This window comes from Micrasema longulum, unplaced genomic scaffold (assembly GCF_059751315.1).
Source record: "Micrasema longulum isolate JH-2025_06_02 unplaced genomic scaffold, ASM5975131v1 h1tg000900l, whole genome shotgun sequence".
NCBI classification, from domain to species: domain Eukaryota; kingdom Metazoa; phylum Arthropoda; class Insecta; order Trichoptera; family Brachycentridae; genus Micrasema; species Micrasema longulum.
The window spans coordinates 673822-692635 of NW_028278091.1; the positions used below are offsets into that span (position 1 = coordinate 673822).

General features: G+C 31.2%; 1 protein-coding gene and 1 long non-coding RNA gene across 11 annotated transcripts in view; one reads left to right on the top strand and one right to left on the bottom strand.

The window, feature by feature from the left end:
• The window catches only part of LOC148278274 (NAD kinase-like), a 55760-nt gene extending 42696 nt beyond the window's left edge, over nucleotides 1-13064 (top strand). For all 8 annotated transcript variants that reach the window (XM_088231650.1, XM_088231651.1, XM_088231643.1 and 5 more), the window contains 4 exons: nucleotides 1273-1530; nucleotides 2721-2878; nucleotides 4157-4239; nucleotides 7404-13064. In XM_088231650.1, coding sequence (XP_088087776.1) covers nucleotides 1273-1530; nucleotides 2721-2878; nucleotides 4157-4239; nucleotides 7404-7605 — 701 coding nt within the window. In that variant the 3' untranslated portion in view covers nucleotides 7606-13064. The remainder of the gene's footprint in view (nucleotides 1-1272; nucleotides 1531-2720; nucleotides 2879-4156; nucleotides 4240-7403) is intronic.
• LOC148278275 (uncharacterized) lies at nucleotides 12073-18087 on the bottom strand. 3 transcript variants are annotated; one of them, XR_015823229.1, is made up of 4 exons: nucleotides 17751-18087; nucleotides 16451-16564; nucleotides 14431-14455; nucleotides 12073-14037 (listed from the first exon to the last, which is right to left on the bottom strand). It is a non-coding gene; the product is annotated as an uncharacterized LOC148278275 (long non-coding RNA). The 3 variants fall into 3 exon arrangements; XR_015823230.1 differs by having other exon boundaries at nucleotides 17698-18087; XR_015823231.1 differs by lacking the exons at nucleotides 12073-14037; nucleotides 14431-14455 and adding an exon at nucleotides 15435-15621 and having other exon boundaries at nucleotides 17698-18087.
• Nucleotides 18088-18814: the final 727 nt, after the last annotated feature.

Here is an 18814-nt window from a genome sequence, read left to right on the forward strand (position 1 = left end):
ATTGTTGTTTTATTATCTACTGGAATATGCAGCACTGGGTGCCTTTTGGGTTAATTTAATGTTTTATTGCATAATGTTGTGTAAAAAAAATGTGTAAAATTAATCTCATTTTAATGTTAGAGAAAAAAAAGGCCGTAGTGTAAAGATAATATTGTAATATGTGCAATAACTAATGAGTTCTATTCTATACTAGAAAAATAATATGAAACTAGCGTACCTACGTAAATTAATAATAAAATTACACAGTGTGTAAAGTGGCCACTAAAATCAGCCAATGGCAGGTCATAAGCCCTGTAAATGCCTAGACTTCCATATTCCCTTCTCAAAAATGTTTTCCCTCTCTGTTGCAATAGATTAAGAATAAAATTACCCTTTACTTTGAAGTAATTCATTCACATTTGCCATTCAGTCCATGATTTTTTTTAAATACATATATTTTCTATCATAATTTTTATTTATTTTTTATTTTATAAATTTATTGCAGAAATATATATATTTAATATATATATATACATTTAATACCAGGAAATCTATATAAAACTAGTGGATTATAAAATAAATACGGAGCATCCTCTGGTTAGGTTAGTCTCCATCTAACATGGCTCGGCCATCTAAGATGGAGATCTTATATCTTTAAACTTTTTGAAAGTACATTCCTCCACATACCCGAAACCGTTTTAAAGGCCGCCTTCCTATCGGTTTCACTCGTACAAAAAAGCAATATTTTTTTGTCAGTAATCGAGTTCTCTTTTAAAGTTTTAATTTCATATATCGCAATTTTAATTGAATTTGACTCTACTGCCTTCACTGTGGGTTTGGCAAATGATATGGAGGGCCTTTTTCTTTGGCCTTTGTCTTTTTTAATTTCTGTAAACTGACATACGTACAGTATTTTTGTTCCCACAAAGCTGTGACTCGTCTGCGGGTAAATTTTTTACAAAACAAGGTGCTCGTCTTCGAGGCCAGTCACAGGCTAGTAAAAACCAGAGTCAACCTAAACCCGCGGAAGCATTTCCTGAGCAATAGGGTTGTTGGTGGTTGGAATATGCTGCCACGAGAGCTGGTCTCCGTATTCTCAATAACTTAAAAAGTGCGCTAGTTTTGTTTTGGAAAAGTTAAAATACGCCAACAAGTAAATTTAGTCAAAAAAAAAAAAGTTTATCAGCTTTAAGCTGCTCGCTTCAAATTAAAATAATAAATATTATCATTTTTTCGAAGGATTTCTTGTATCTTTTTATTGATTTTGTATAATAATTATTTGATATAATATAGGTGATGCAGCTTTAACACTACGGTCACGTTTGCGATGTGTCATCATTCGCAAAGAAGCGGGGCGAGAGGAGGGGGAGGGCTCCCGGAAATACAGCTCCGCCCATTCCCCCGTGACACCCCCTGCCCCTTCCTCAGTAGCACCCCCCTCCACCCTGCTGGTGCTTAACGAGGTAGTCATCGACAGGGGCCCCTCTCCCTACCTTTCCAACATAGATCTCTTCCTGGATGGAAAACACATCACCAGCGTGCAAGGAGATGGTGAGCATTATAGATATTTTAAAAAACAAACTCGCTCATTGCTTGATATTGCAATTTATGCTGACATTTTTAACTAGACATGTTCTGGAAAATAAAAATGATATTGCGGTAGAGCGAGGACCAAAAGTCAAACTCCGATTGGTGTTCGCAGCACTATCACTAAAAAGGGAATGGTTTTTTTGGCGGCCTCGGCGGATGCAGATACAGAGGCGGAAGATTCCGGGTTCGATTCAAACAAAAATTAAATGTTATTTTTCTCAGGTCTGGGTGTTCTGTACTGTAATGAGGAAGTTTAGCCTTACAGAAAATTGGATATAAAGTATTCTTACGCGTGGTAAAAATTAGAGCATTCAATTGTGTGGTAAAGTTTCTTGAAACTGTACGAAAAAAATAATAAAAATGATTTTAATAAAAACAAACTATTTTGCATGATGTCACTAGTTCTTCCAAATCAACCAATGATAAGAGAGTAGCGACGGTTTCTGGTAAGTCAGCTGACGAATCACCAGAACTCATTGAGAAGAAGGGGAAGAGAACTTGAGACGTCACACGCGAAGTAATTTCAAAATTATTTAGAAATCATAGTGCTGATAATACGATACATAAATATTTAAAAAAGTTTTTTATGGCTTACCTTAATAGTCTATTAACAAATAAAAAAATATTTAAAAAAACAACTAAACACCCTCATTCACGACTGTAGTAATTGGACCCCTTAGCCTGTTGTGCAAAAAATAAAAAATTACCATCACTATGTATTTCAAACTATTATTAATGATCAAATAGAAATAGGTCTTAGAAAAGCTAACATAATGTAATTCGTAATAAAGTAATAGTTATATAATTTTTAAAAACAAAAAAAAACTTTTTCAAAAAGTTCTTTGTCAAAAAAAAAAACTTGTCAATTGTATTCCTCGGCACGGGATATCCCAGTGAGGAATATATTATAACCAAATTGTGTACATTTATGTTATCCATGAAATCCTTTTTTTATTTTTATAGTTAAAACTAGTAAATATCAAATAAAAACTATTTAATAATTGTCATGATACTTTAAAAAATACACTTAGTTAAAACTATTAACTCTCTTGTCTTGAATTAGGATAAAATAAAAGTAAAATAAACATGCAAATACAAAATTATAAATCCATTCGGCATAATTATACTAATTACTTGCATATGTATTTCAGGTTTGATTGTGTCGACACCAACTGGTAGTACGGCATACGCAGTAGCGGCAGGGGCTTCCATGATCCATCCCTCTGTTCCCGCCATCATGGTGACACCCATCTGCCCCCACTCGCTGTCGTTCCGCCCCATTGTTGTTCCCGCCGGAGTGGAACTAAAGGTTTGCTCATTGATTCCTCCCCGATGGACATATTCCACATTCAAATTATTCTGACAGTAAAAACATTAAGATTTTTAAAGCAAAATTAATAATTTAAATAATTGTTGTCACCAGAATTATTTACCAGATCAAACCTTAATTATTATTTTCAAATTAAGATATGCACTCATGAGTTTATTTGAGAATTTAGTACAGTGCCTTCGAATCTTCAATAAACCCATGTCAATGTGTTAGTGCCTGTCGGTGAACCGAGTGAATAGACAAATTTCGTTGTGTTATTAGTCACACTAAAATATTTTTTTGAAAATAATCACACATAAGCAAAGTTTTTTAAAGATTTTAATGGACTGTACATGTGTTTCAGATATTTAGTAGGTATACATACCCATTATTTTTTTAGGTTCTTTTAGGTACTCTTTGTACTTTTCTATATTTCTAAGTACTACTTTCTTTCCTCGCTTTTATATTTTCAATGTGTCTTTCTGTTTTTCATATTATTTCCTAAAAGTTTTTTTTAAAATGAATTTGTGAAATAACAAACGGCTGGTATAACTTATAAACTGAATATCTGAAACACAATGCATATTTATTTTTTTATTGAATCTTGTAAGTGGACTATAAAACAATATTTTTTTATTATTTCTTAGTTATTAAGATTTAATGCTTTTTTTTATTTTTAAAAAACATACAAAAATTAAAATACAAATTATCAATTCCTACTGAACTGCATAAAATTCGGTTCTTTAGCAGGTGCTTATATTTAAGTTCCAATATATATACATAATCTTATCTCTTAATAAATTAATTAATAATTTGTCAAAAATATACATATTTTTAATATATTTTTTAATGTAAGTATCTTGAGGCATGCAAGTAGTTACATTAGCCGGCATTAAATAAGGGACATCGGGTTTAAGAGACTGCCGGCTTAGTCGGTTTTGTAGAGCGTCGTCTTTGTCATGCATACATACCGGACTTGTGCAACAGAGACGACACTCTACAAAGTCTGCAGTCTCTTTCTTAAGCCCGATGTACTTTGTTTTCTACCGGGTACTGTACTTGCATGCTCCGAGACATATTCTCTCGATTAAATTATTAAAATACATAACTGGATCAAATAATCAATTCATTAATTGCATGTGGGTAAGTACAAAATGAGGTTCAAAATTAATTCTGCAGATTCTGCTGCTTTATTTATATTTAAACTGAATATTTTAATTTATTTGATTTTTTAATATATTTTCCTCCTATTTTGAGACTCCTGATCCTTTTTTCTAGATTTCATTATCACCAGATGCTCGGAATACTTCGTGGGTCTCATTTGACGGCAGAAATCGCCAAGAACTTTTCCACGGAGATAGGTACTGAGAGACTTGTGCAAGGTGTAGCTAGATTTGTGCACTAATTCTTTGTCTTGTTTGTCCAGCATGTAAATATATGTAGTATAATTTATAGCATCGTTTTGTAAGTATTTTTTTGCTTATAATTCTTTATATCTCTCCTTCACGACATAATCCATCTACATTCATCAAACTTTATTATGCACTCTTAGAATATACATTCATACGTGTTTATACACCATCTCATTTACGGCGATAACATTTTGAAACAAAAAAAAATCCCCCTTTGCCAATGAGCGGACCTCTGTGTGTTGAACAAGTCTTGACAAATATTGTCAATTAATAGTTTGTATAAGTTGAGAGAAAAGAAAATTGATTGAGAAGATGAATTGAATTAAAAAGTATTTTTTTATTCTTTCGGAAGAAAGATAAATATCTCCATCTGAAGTTTTTTTTTTTTTCAATTAAAACATAATTTACAAGAAATGTAAATTATCAAATACACCAATGTAAAATACCACAACTAAACTGCAGGATGCACGAAAATCTCTCGCATCGGCAACTCTATTTCGTACTATATATACTATAGTGAACACTAGTTTGTTTTGAGTAGAATGGCACCAGAAGAAATTTTAAGCAAATTGCTTATACATGCAAGTTTGTGATTTTGAATAGCTATATCTGTAACACTTATTCTTGTACACACTACATAGATAAGTATTTATGTTCTTAATTGATTGCAACAGAGAGGAAAAACATTTTTGAGAAGGGAATGTGGAAGTCTAGGCATTTACAGGGCTTATGGCCTGTCTTTGGCTGTTTTAAGTGGCCACTTTGCACACTGTTTAACATTTACTATTCTGCCTATGTAATTAGTGTAGTTATTTTTTTTTAAATAAGAAAAAAGTACTTGTGTGTAAAAAGCACATTTCGAATTCTGTGGTTTACCATCAATTTACACACTTAAAAATGGTTTTGTAAAAAATAATACCTTGTCGATCTTATTTACTATTTCACAAGACAATATTGCATTCAATATTGAGCGCATGTGCCAGTTATATGTGTGCACTATCGGCGATTTTCAGAAAGTTTTCTAGGGATCTGCAATAAATGGCGTCCAGTTTGAAAAATGATTTGAAGAATAAAATGCCCGATACGAGTATAGTTGAAGGCTATAAATGTTTCCAGATAATGCCAGCAGTGGATGCTCGCAGTACGGCGTGTGTTTCCTTCGATGGCCGCTATCAGCAGCACCTCGCTCCCGGCGATAGGTACCTACATACCAACACTTACACAATGCCGACACAAACTGCGATCCATTCATCACAATTCTAAAGAAATAATTTTCTAAACTAATTTGCTTATCATAGGTTTTACTAACAGAATGGTGTGGTGGTGGTTTCCATGTAAATAAAAAAAAGTTTCTTAAAAGGTTTTCAGATATTCTCACAGTTAAAATCACATTCAATGCGAAATTTCACTTCCAAATGCACACACTTCTGAATACCATAATCAATTTCATGAACATCTACTTAAATCCATAAAATGGCATTTTAAATTCTCCCTGTTCAAGTGACTATCTAAGATGAAAACATTACCTACTTCAAATAATAACTTATTTCACTATTTCTAAAAGACAATCCTTATTTCGTATTTCTTAACTCTGTGTGGCTGTGATGTCATATAAGTCTACCTAGAAGACAAGACTTGAAATGTCTCTCTTATTTTTTAAATTATGATCCCGTATTTTGCTACAAGAGGTCTACATTTTATAATTATTTTTATAAATACTGGTAAATTGCTTATTAAACAGCATATAAATATAATTATATATGTTGAATTTTTGTTCTTAAATATCTGTATTCAAAATATCTCATTTTTGCTTAATGTATCACAACATTACAGCACCATTTCCAGAGGTATTTCTTAAGTCACCTAAGAGTTAAAGATGAATTTAGGAAAAAGTCTGTACTCATATTCATCAAGAAAACATTTTCATCTAATTAATTTGCTTGCATAATATGTTTTTGCTATACTATTACATATGGCATATCGTCGTTGCGCCGGCAATATTTAACTATTATTAATTTCTCACTAAGATTCCTTTTTGTCGACAAAAAAATATGTAAATAAAAAATCCATAGTAAAAATTGTTTTATTAATCTCCGTAGAAATGTTTACAATGTTGCTTCCGCAACGACGTTTGGTTTGTGTGAGTGTATTCTTTTTGTTTATATTTGTGGTGATATACTCATGTGTCTGGGTCAACTAATTGCTCGTCCCATCTTAACACAGGACTTTTAGCCTCATGGAGTTAGGATTTATGTCTCAAATAATGTGCAATGAACTATAAATTATAAATATGTAAATAAATAAATAAGTAATTATAAACAAAAATTATAAAATATTAATTAAAATTTATGTTTAACTTGAATCTATTAAAAATGCTTGTTACTAAATTTATTTGACTAAAAAATATTAATAATACCCATAAGAAAATTATCACATTTTAAAAAATTGCCTAAGTTTAAAATATGATATGTTTTTATAAAATTAATTTCTAATCCTTTTATAAAATGGCATTAAAGGCTCAAATTTCTGGTTTGAGTTTACAGCATATTTTTATAGCATTTCAAATTTATGTCTCAAATGATATCTTTTTGCATATTTATACCTACGTAGTCACTAAATTGAAACATACGTACCTAATGAGGAAGTTCGGTGTTTTTTAAAAAAATAAAATGTTTGTTAATAGAATATCAAAATAGTAAAAAAAAAAAATATAAATATTTTTATGTATTGTATTATCAACACTATGTTTTTTTTCAAGTTTTGTAATCATTCCGACCGTGACGTCATCACGTAGCGTCAAAATACACTAAATGTTGAAAAAAATTACTACACGGAAACCGGAAATCTATCACAACACCTGTAATTGGTTGGTTGATTTATTAGAACCTGTGACGTAGTTCAAAGTAGTTCATAAAATTATCAAAACCATTTACTTATACATTTTTTTATATCCAATTTCCCATAGCGCTGAACTTCCTCATTAAGTATTTCATTTTAATGCTTAGCAAATATTTTGTTGAGACATTTCAATTTTATTTTAATTTTGCCAATATTTATATTATAAGATAAATATTTTCTCACTGAATAAACACAAAACATTTTGCTGTATGCAGTTTGCGAGTGACAACATCCGTGTATCCTGTTCCGTCAATCTGCGCCCAGGACCAAATATCCGACTGGTTTGATTCTCTGGCAGAGTGCCTTCACTGGAACGTTCGCAAGAAGCAGAAACACTTGGATGAACTCAGCGATCTCACTCACTCTAGCTCCAACGATACTCTAGATGACTTGGAACCACCGCATAATGACAACTGAGCATTATTTACATAATTGTATCAGTTTTAACAGTGTTATTCACTTTCTAAAGGATTTTCCATTAAGGGCATTTAAACTTAAAATTTAAATAAAACAAGTAGTATATGAGATATCATATTTAAAAAAAATATATGTTTGAAAGAGTATTCGATTACATTATGAATGTAATATGATATTGGCCAAATGGCCGCCATCATATTTACACTTACACAATCTCGGTGGCTATTTTAGGCCACCAAAAATTGGTTATCATCAACCTGTACCTCTCGCCGTTGATAGTTATGGCGGTTCAGCTTAATTTTGGAAGAAGTATGGGCCAATGACCCCGCTGGACCAAAATCAACACCAGTGACTTTTTCTGAATGCATTCGCAACTGATGATCTCGTATGGTTTGTTATCTCTCCAAATGTGACAATTTTGCTTGTTTACATAGCTATTAATAAATTAAAAAATGGACCTCGTCGCTGAAGATGATTTTCTGTCCAAAACGTACTTTGAACTGAGCACTCATTTTGATAGTAAAGTTTAAGGATTTGTGTTGTGAACACTGTTCCTTGATGATTTGCCCAAGATTCATTATTAAAATCTCCAGATTTGACAGTTGTAGCCAACATGGCCACTACACGCTGTCAAACTTTTTTCACCCCTATTGGAAAACCCTTTACAATACTATAATATTATTTGCGGATGTCGAAAACATTCCAAACTTTATAGAAACTGACTAGTAGTGTAGTGTAACATGACTTATCTAGTTGTTGGTATTCTGGAAATATCTGCCATTCTTAAAATACTGGTTACATTCCAGGTTGTTCCATATCTATTTGAGTAAAAATGTTGAATAGATTAAATGTTTGAATTACCTACCTAAAATAATACTGAAGTACACATAATATGTAAATAAATGTGCGACACTTTATTTCTTTGGTATCTTGTTTATAAATTTATTGAGATGTGTACTTAAAGTGTAGTATTTCTTTCATTTCTCGATAATTAATACAAAATTTGAGGACTGTCTATTGTAACACAATTTTTTTTTTCAAATAAAAGTATGACGTGGAATAACTTGGAATGCAATCAGTGAAAAATAATATACTTATTTGATTTATTATACCGCAAACGGTGTAATAATTACTTCATTACTCTATAATGTCAACAATTTCATTGGAAATAAACATTAGATGTATTATGTAGTTCAGTTAGTTCTACAGTATCTTCTATGGATGTCACACAGCTGATTCAGATAGTTCAATTTGTGTAAACAAATATAATTGTTTTCATTTTAAAGGTACCTTATAAAAAAATATATTATTATACTACTGAAACTTTTAACATGTACCAATAATATTAACACTATTATAATATATCTATGCAAGTATCTCTTGTGGTAATTTGGGTGCTTAACATTAGTCAAAATTGATCAATAGTACCAAGTAGGATAGAAAAATGGGTGACTGCCTGCTGATAATTTTCCTTTGCATCCTTTTTTACATTCCTTATAATAAAAATAAACATAGTTCAATTTTAAGAACTCAACATATTGAACATTATTTACCCACTTATCAAGTAGTGCGGGGTAAAGTTAAGGAAGCGGAATTGTAGGCAGTCTCAATGATATTAATTTATTTCATAGAATGAATATATTTACTGATTGTGATGTAATGTAAAGTAAGATATTAATAGTAAACCTGTAAGTCCACCCATCTCTATAATGATACAATGGAATTATTTTCTTTCAATTAAGTTTGGTAACTATGAACATTAATTTATTTAACAGAAGGCATTTAACTAATGCCTTAAAAAGTTGATATTATTTTTTGTTTATATTGGTATAAAAAAATATTTGCAAATAATACATGTCATGTTTTTACAATAAATACCATTGAAAAGTGTCAAATTTAAATGATGTGTCTTGTAGAGTAAAATAATAATATGATGTACAATATATTAGATGTTAAAGCAAAAGAAGGATGAAAGTACCTATATACTATTTTACATAAAGTGAATGGACAATATTGTACTTATAAACTCCAAAAAATATACTTTGGAATGGTTGTTTTGTTAAACCTACTTGTAAGATCGAAAGATATTATGCAAGATAATTTTTTATTTTATTGAGTTACAGTAATATCAGTATTTATAGCATTTTGAATTTCTATCCACACAAAAATCTCAGTTCAAGTTATTCATTGTTTTAGATACATTCAAGCTTATCAATGAACAACATGGACTTTGAGCTATTAAAACTTATGTTATTGAGGAGTTTGTTATGTACAATTTTATAGAAAAATACATCGAAGGTTTTTTTTTATATTTCAAATTGTGCCAAAGTTTTTCATGAATTTGTAGTGAAATATTAAACAATTTAAAAAAAAGTCATGATTTACATCTTGACCATCATGTAAGAAAATGCGCGGAAAGAAGTAGGGAAGGGTTGTCCCACCGGACTACACACAGATACTATACAGCAGTGCTTTTCATCCAAAGCCTTATTTGGGAGGTCGCGGACACAAGCAAGACAAAAGTAAAAAACAAAGGTTGTGGTTCTACATTAAAAATAGAATCATTTCAGTGAGAAGGCTCTGCCTGCTTTTGACAAAACGTTCTATTTCTGAGATGCAAACAATAAAATTTTTTTTTTTGAAGTCTATTTCTCATTTTATTTTTTATGTCCACAATTGAAGAGAACGCCAGTTCACATAGGTAGGATGTGGGGAATGGCACTAATAATTTCATAGCTTTCTTCACCAGCTCTGCATATTATTATTTGTCCTCATCCAGAAGACGTCAATCTTATGCAAATTAAATTAAATTTTAAGCATACTGTATAAATCTTATAGATCTGCTGCTGACAGTCCGCTGTGCCCACTTCTGCCTTGCAGTTGATGTCTCGATAGTAATAATAATGGTCTCAATAGAAATAAAAATTTTAAATTCGTCGTTGTCATCACTGATATACCTACGAGTATTATAATAAAATTAATGTCCCGGGGCTGCCAGAATTTTTTTACTCGTAAAGGGGCCGCATATTAAAAAGGTTGAAAACCACTGCTATACAGATTATAATGCACCCAATTCAGCAGGATCTTATTTTTATGCATCTTATGATAGATGAACTAGAAGTATCTAGATTACATACAAATTTTGCAATCTGCTGTCTTTTATACTTTTATACATTAAAATACAATTTACATATTTATATATATGTAGATAATCTATATGCGTACATATGTATAAGTAAAAATTCAGTTTTCTTTTAATTTATTGTCTTTGTCTGGTTAACACTGGTTGCACTGATTCAATTGATGTCATTGAAACATATATTATTAAATGAGACAATTTAATGATACTGTAAAAAATCTGTATTTGGAACAAATATATTTTCACTGTTTTAAACATGTGGTAATGGGTAGTATATTTTATTTGGCAACTTCTGGAATTGGCAATTCTCAAAATATTATAATAGATTGATATAATACATATATAATGCTAGGATGCACATCTAAATATACACAAAAGACCAATAATGTGCTTATAAAAATTAAGGTAGATAATTTTTTGGAAATTACTAAATACTCATCAGTCAAGCTATCAATTTATAACTGCATGTACTTCTAAAGTAGCAATCAGAATGTTTATAATATTATATGTAATTTAAATCAATGGTTATTATTCAATTATTTATAAAAATACACTGTCAAAATTGTATTTGGTTAAAGCCTTATATTTCACTGGTGACATTTCATAATGATTACATATTATATTGGTTTAAGACGGGCACAATAATTTTAAATACGGTTTTAAAAATATGTTTTTTTATAAACATTCAATTGTCAAAGATGTTTAAAAATCGATAGAATTACCATCGAATTTGGTAGATTTACCAAAAAATCGGTAGAGTTGACAATGCTGTCCTTTAATAAATTACCTACAATAGACACCTATAAATAGAGCATAAAGTACAAAATGAAACATATTTATGAAAAATCTTACTTACCGATATAATACATGTAATTACAAAATTTATTTTTTATTTTGGTTTTGTGTTTTGACCATTTTCCAAAAATTTTTTTAAAATTTCATATACAAAATCCTATCTTTACTGAATATTTTTTTATGAATAGTTTAAAATTTGTTATACCATATTCATTCAATTTAAAATGTAACAATGTTTATACAAACCCGTAATACAAATGTATTAAAAAATTACACAAATCAAATTAATAAAAATATAATTTCAGAGTTATGTACATACATACCCAAAATGTTATTAGGTCTATAACTTAAAAACCGGAATTTTTTTAGAAAATTTGAGCATTTATTAAAGAAAATCTTTTACAATTCTGTTATTCAGAGTATTGACCATCGGAAGTTACAACATTTCCCTAACTTTCTGGCAATTTGTGGATGCCATCTCACAAAAACCGGTCATCTTTTGAATCAAAGAACAAATCGATCCAATTTTTGATGCCTTGGACTGAAGTGAAGCGTATTCCGGAAAGTGCATTCTGCATCGACCGAAACAAATGAAAGTCAGAAGGTCTGGACTATATGGCGTGTGGGGCAGAATTTCCCATCCGCTATTTTCCAAATAGTTTTTAACGGGTTGACCAACATGTGTCTGGTCTCCCATTCTGGCCGTTTTTCCTTCAATGCTCTCTTTAAACAAATCAGTTGTTGTCGGTATAACTCTCCAGTAATGGTTTCACCCAGTTTTTGAAGCTCATAATACACAACTCCCTTCTGGTCCTCATCTTCAAACTTTTTTGGCTGTCCAGGCCGCTCTTTGTCTTTGATATCAAAATCACCATTTTTAAAGCTTTGAAACCACTCGAAACACTGTGATTTCGCAAAAACATGTTCGCCATACTATTCCACGAGCAAACGATGACTTTCGGCTGCAGTTTTCTTTGTAAGAAAGTGACTCAGTAAAACTTCCTGCAAATGCTGTTTTTTCGCTAATTTTCAAAATTTTCCATGATTTAAAAAAATATGATGCAAGGAAACAAGCAAATCAAACACTGTTGACTGATTTTGACAGCTTATGAATAGAGCTTCAAAATTACATATATTATATATGTCAATGATTCGCATACACAAGTGTTGACATCTAGTGTCAAATTCCGGTTTTTAACTTCTAGACCAAATATTATTGTATTTAAATCTATACTTTTTTGTTCAAAATATATTTATCTTGGAATAAATAATTATTAAAAGTTAAAATAAAATTTTGTATGTCGTTTGGTCAATTTTCTTATCCTTGTTTAAAAAACACTTTTGTATTACCCGGTAATTTACTGTTTTTCATTAATTTCCAAACAGATTTTCTACCAATCTCAATAAATTTGGAGTCTCTCTATTCAATTTAAACTGTGTAGATATTTTATGTGTTTTACGAAAATCATGTACATATTGTTTTTTTATGATTAAAACATGTTTATTTTATTATGTTTTTATAAAATGTGTTTTATTTAAAATTGAAATAAAAATAAAACAAACAGTTGCTGGTGAATTTGGTTTCCATTTTCCAGCAAGGCTACTTACAGCTAGTGAAAAATCCCTATTTTGGTCAATCATCATTCCCTTTTGGCATGACGCAGTGTACTGCATCGGTAATCATTTTTTGTTATATAAAGGTAAGATGATCAGTCTTACGCTTCCGGTGCCTGTCCAAGAACTATGAAATATTCTAGTGTAAAAATACGCATCGATGCAGTTATTTTTGAAAAGTCTGTTGGTGATTTTCAGGAAATTGTTGACAAACTGAAGGAAAACTCAACTCGTCTGGGTCTAAATATTAATACAAAAAATACTCAGATTATGTGCAACAAATTCTGCATACTCCAAGTCCCACAACTTTAGGAGGGAGTTCACTTCTATGCCTCGATCGGATGGTATTGATTTGCATAAGATAAAATCCATCAGTGTGATAAATAAGAATGATGCAAGGATGCAGCCTTGCCTCACTCCAGTAGAGACCCCGAACCAGTCAGTCAAAGCGCCGATTCTCACGCGACAATTGCTATCTATGTGGAGCACTTTTGTAACAGCAATAATCTTGGGAGGAATACCATACGCATCGAGAATTTTCCAAAGAGATGGTCGATGTGGACTATCAAACGCTTTCTCATAGTCAATGAAGCAACACGCAAGGGGTGAGTTCATTTCATTGCTCTGTTGGAAAATGCATCTTATGTTATGGATATGGTCGGCACACAACTTACTGGGTACTACTTTTAAATTATTATTTTTTTTATTCCCAGCTCTTAATATAGTGTTCCCTGATGTAAATTTCGGTGTAAATCAAGTTAAGTGGGTTGTACAAATTTCATTTATCACATTATTCATATGGTGCACTAAAGATGGTTGCAAAAACATAATGATTTCAGCCTTTAACATAAGTTGACAGCCACTTGTATTAGGCCCAGTAGAATCTGTCAAATAAAAAAGTAAACTAGGTTACATTGTCTGTAAAAATATATCGCAATTTAGTTCGAAATTGCATAAGACACTTTGTATAATATCTATAATGAAATCATTTCTATCATATATTTACAATTTTTGTGAAGTTCAGCAGAGATGGCTTTATCCATTTAAAGCATTTGTGCGCTGGAAGAGCAGTTAACTCATTATTGAATTTTTTAAAAGTACAATCAATTTTTTTCTGTCAAAGTTGCATTTTTCTTAAATTTTTACAAAATGGGTACACATTCTACTAAGAGACAAATATACATTTAAAACTAAACAATTAACAAAAACTAAAAGACATAAAAACCATTAAAATTTTTTAACTATAATAACAAAAAAATGGAAAATATGTATCTTACCTGAGAATTTTTCATTTTTGTCATTCTGGAAAAATAAAACCGATATGAAATATTTGCTGGGTATTTTATTTTTTTTACAAAGAAAGAAAATATGTAATTCATAGATAGTAAATGCTCTCTCACTTATCCGTCATCCCAAAAACCGGGCAAGTGTACAACAATTGGTGAAAGGGGATTCATGCATACAAAATATGATGAAAATTACAACAGGTTTTTCGTAAAAACAATTTGAATTGTGCAACTTGTACTGGTATATCGAGTAAAACTATGCTTATTAAACAGTGAGCCCCTAATTTGAGTATAGACACATGACAAACTACCGAATTTTAACATACAATCACATGAATACTGATGAATTACAAAGCTTGATTTTGAACTCAGAAATGACAGAATATAAAAGTTGTCATAATGGAGCGGTGGATTACCGAGAGATGAGCATATTGAATTTTATAATAATTGGCTAGCCTGGATTTAAACTGGTATATGTAACATTTTTGGTGAAATCAAGTTACATGCACTATTGAACAAAATCTATCGGAGTAAAAGTGGCCTGTATGTTATTTCTGCAACCAAATGTCTATAAATCAAAAGTATCAATGCAGTATTAGGTTTACTACTAAGCTAACATAAATATGTAAAAGATTCACTAAACTAACATAAATATGTAAAAGATTCACTTAACAAACACAAATAAATGCACTCTGAAATTAAATGTGTAGATGTTATACTCGTAGGTCAGGATCAGTTTTACAGAAACAATGAAATATTCATATTGTTTTATTGGGGGCTTTTACGGCTATTACATAACATGTTTTATCATGTTCCTAGCCATGTCGCCAGAAGTCAAAAGTCAAAATCTGCTATTTATCAAATCTTCTTAAAGCAACTTTTGTTTTTTTATGACCCAATGACCAGAATGTGTAGATTAGTCAATTCGTCATACAACTTGGAATTTGTTGGGATAGATCTTCCGGCTTTTCGTAGATCTCTTCACCACTAAAACAGTGCGGGGTGAAGATATATTGGCATGGTTTAGCTCGAAGTCTTATATGTTGATCGTGTTTATGAATATATTGTGTACTATTATTTTATTACCCTTGTTTGTCTTTGTCGTTTGGCCGTATATGAAGCAAAGTGTAGTCAAATGCAAAAAAATCCCCACGGTACACACAGTAGAAATTTTCTCTACCCCTGCAAGAACATTCAGAATAGCACCCCTGGTAAGGTCGACATAAAATATTGATAGAAACGGTGGTTTGATATTTCACTGCCCATAGACTGGTACTCAAAGTGTAAGATGGATCCCCTCACTTTCATGTTTCAGATGATTGAACAACTCTTAAAATCAATATTTCACATCCACCCTGGTAGGAATTGAATCCAGGACCTTAAGAATGTAGACAAACGCACCAACCACTGCATAACAAGCGGACTTATATCTGCTCGAATTCCTTATTCAGGATTTTTACTCGAGAGCAGCTATCAAGAATATTGAATCAGTTCAACATCGATTTTTAAGAAAGATAGGCTGGAGGTTGGACTTATCCAGAGACCTATATACGTATAATGAGTTAGAAACTACCTTAAATATATCTTCTCTTCAAGACCGTCGAAATAAATCCGACCTCATAGTCATATTTAAAATTCTTAACTCACTCTTTGATGCACCTGAACTACTTAGCTCAATAAAATTAAATATCCCAACTAGAAACCTTAGACAAAACTTACTCTTTCATTCCGATAACCATAGAACTAACTATGGTTTTCATTCCCCTATGCCCAGAATTCTTAGGTCTGCCAACAAACATACCAGTCTTGATTTCTTTGATAACAAGTTGTCTTCTTTCAAACGATCACTGAATCAAATTCAATTATAAACACCTCTCTCCCGCTTCCACTCCCACAAAGTCTACTGTAAACCATTGAGTCTTTCTACTTTTTTATAATAATTTTCTCGTGTCTATAAAAATGCCCATTGGGCGTATATATAAATAAATAGATAGATCTGAAAAGTGCTTACCAATCTGCAGAGTTCTCCAAATACTTGAACTGCTTGGGGAACGGGAGCTGCGTGTACGGACTTTATTCGATCCATCAAAACTAATACTTTACATTCTGGATTCTCATTGTTCAACTGAAAACCGTGTTTTATTTTTTATTAACAAAAGTTTGCTGAAGCGACAATAGTATTCTCCAAAACACACGACTAATAAATATATAAAATATGTCAATTAACCTTGCAAGTATGTATGTAATATAATTCAAAGTAAATATAAAAATTATAACTACTCCGTTATCATTCCACTTTCCGCACCCAGTGGTGCATAGGGCACTGCATTGGTTAACCAAATGCAGCGTATTTCGCTGTTGATGAATGAAATGACGCTGATTTTTTTTTTTTTTCCTGCGTGTATTTACTGAAATATTAATCAAAACTTTTGAAAACTTAAACATAGACAAAAATACAGATGGTCCCTTCTGCCATCTGACAACCGAAATATATCAGATACGTGGGAATAACTATTGCCGAGTTCATGAAGTCTGTTTAATACGGCAAGCATACACTGTCTGTGAATTGTTGCTACAAAACGGTGGCACCTGTCTAGCCATTCTTCCAGGCACCCTGAAGTTGATGAGAGATAATAGTTCAGGGCAATCCCATATTGAATAATGAGTTATATTATTTATTTTATTTTATTTTATTTGGGATTTTTACAGCTATTACATAAACAAAATAATTAGAAAAATCTTAACAATACTAAAGCCAATTAAAAAAATCCACTGTAAATATAATGACACATAATATATAAGAAAAGAAGTTTAGTAATTGTATTTGTGTGACGTTTGTATTCATGTGTATGTGAATGTGTGTATGCGTGAATGAATGAGGGAGAGGATACATGTGCGTGTGGGAATGAATGAGGGAGAGGGTGCGTGTGTATGGGTGCCGAAGTATGAAAATAATATATTTGCTTAAAACTTGTAAATTGTATTAAAAATGGTACAATAAAGAGCTTAGTAAAAAGTTAGAAACCTTTTTGTTAAAATTCAAATGACGAAATGATATAAACTGTTTTTTTTTTTTTTAAGTATGTTAAATTTCAAAACCGTATTCTGAAGAAAAAAAAATCATTTTATTATATATTTTTAATTATGAGTTAGTTCCCATAGTTATGACCTATTAAAATAATTTTACGCGGAAGATATTTATTAACTAACCTCGTCAAGGAATGCTGTACTGAAATTTTAAAAAAATCACATACTTACACTCTTTAACGTGTACTGGTGTTTATTTAAGTAAATATAACCTATAATCCTACATTTTGCACATGTTTCATTATCCGTGGGTATTTTGGGTAATTTTTCAAGATTGATGGGCAAATAATGATCGCCAGAAAACATCTTTCTATAATGAAGAATATTGTTACAAAATTCCACGTCTATTTATGTTTCTATCAAGTGAATCATGGAAAAAAAAATACTGGAGTTATCAAACTAATTTAAAGTTAAAACTATTTAACCGATGAGGAATGGGGAACGATTTGACGTTTTGGTTGGAATTTAAATGGTTTGGGCTATATGCTGGCTATATGAACTAAATTTGGAAAATTACAAATTTAGATGACAGTATTGAGTTTTGAATTTTGATTGACATCATAGACAAAGCAGAGATAATGTAGAGTCTACATCACAGATTACATATACTATTATAATACATAGATAGGACGCTTAAGCTTTGTTCACACGTGGACAATACTATCCTCCGCGGAACAATGATTACCCCCCACCACTGCGCGCTGGACTCGACCATTGTCCACAAGTAAAAGGCAATTGTTGGACAAAAACTATATATAAAAACCAGGTATTTCCAAATACGATTTATGACTGGATTAAAGTATTCCTGACTAGAGTTGTAAAAATACTGTAGACTACCAAATCGCTCGCTAGTATACCGGTAGTCTACCGTTTTCTACCGTAGTTTTGGTAGTTTATTTTTTAGGTAAAAAATATTCAATATTTTGATGAAACTTTTTTCTGTGATTTCATTATTCTTGTTTTATTTTGTAGTTTATTAATGAATAATTTCATGTTTCGTGACAGTATGGCTTCTTTTACCATGCAAAAATAAGCATTTCGCCAAATTTGAATTATGCAACTGAAGTGACTATTACTGAATTCTCGTTTATCCCAAATGAAGACCTAGAATATTTATAAATGGAAATAGAAGATCCACTTAGTATGGAACTATATGAGCACCTGTATTTTTTGTATTTGTTATAATTTTCACGTTTCAACAAGTACCTTCACATTTTAAAAGTTATTTTTTTAAATTTTATTTTATTTTATTCAGGAAACATACAGTACAGTTACAAAGTTTAATATT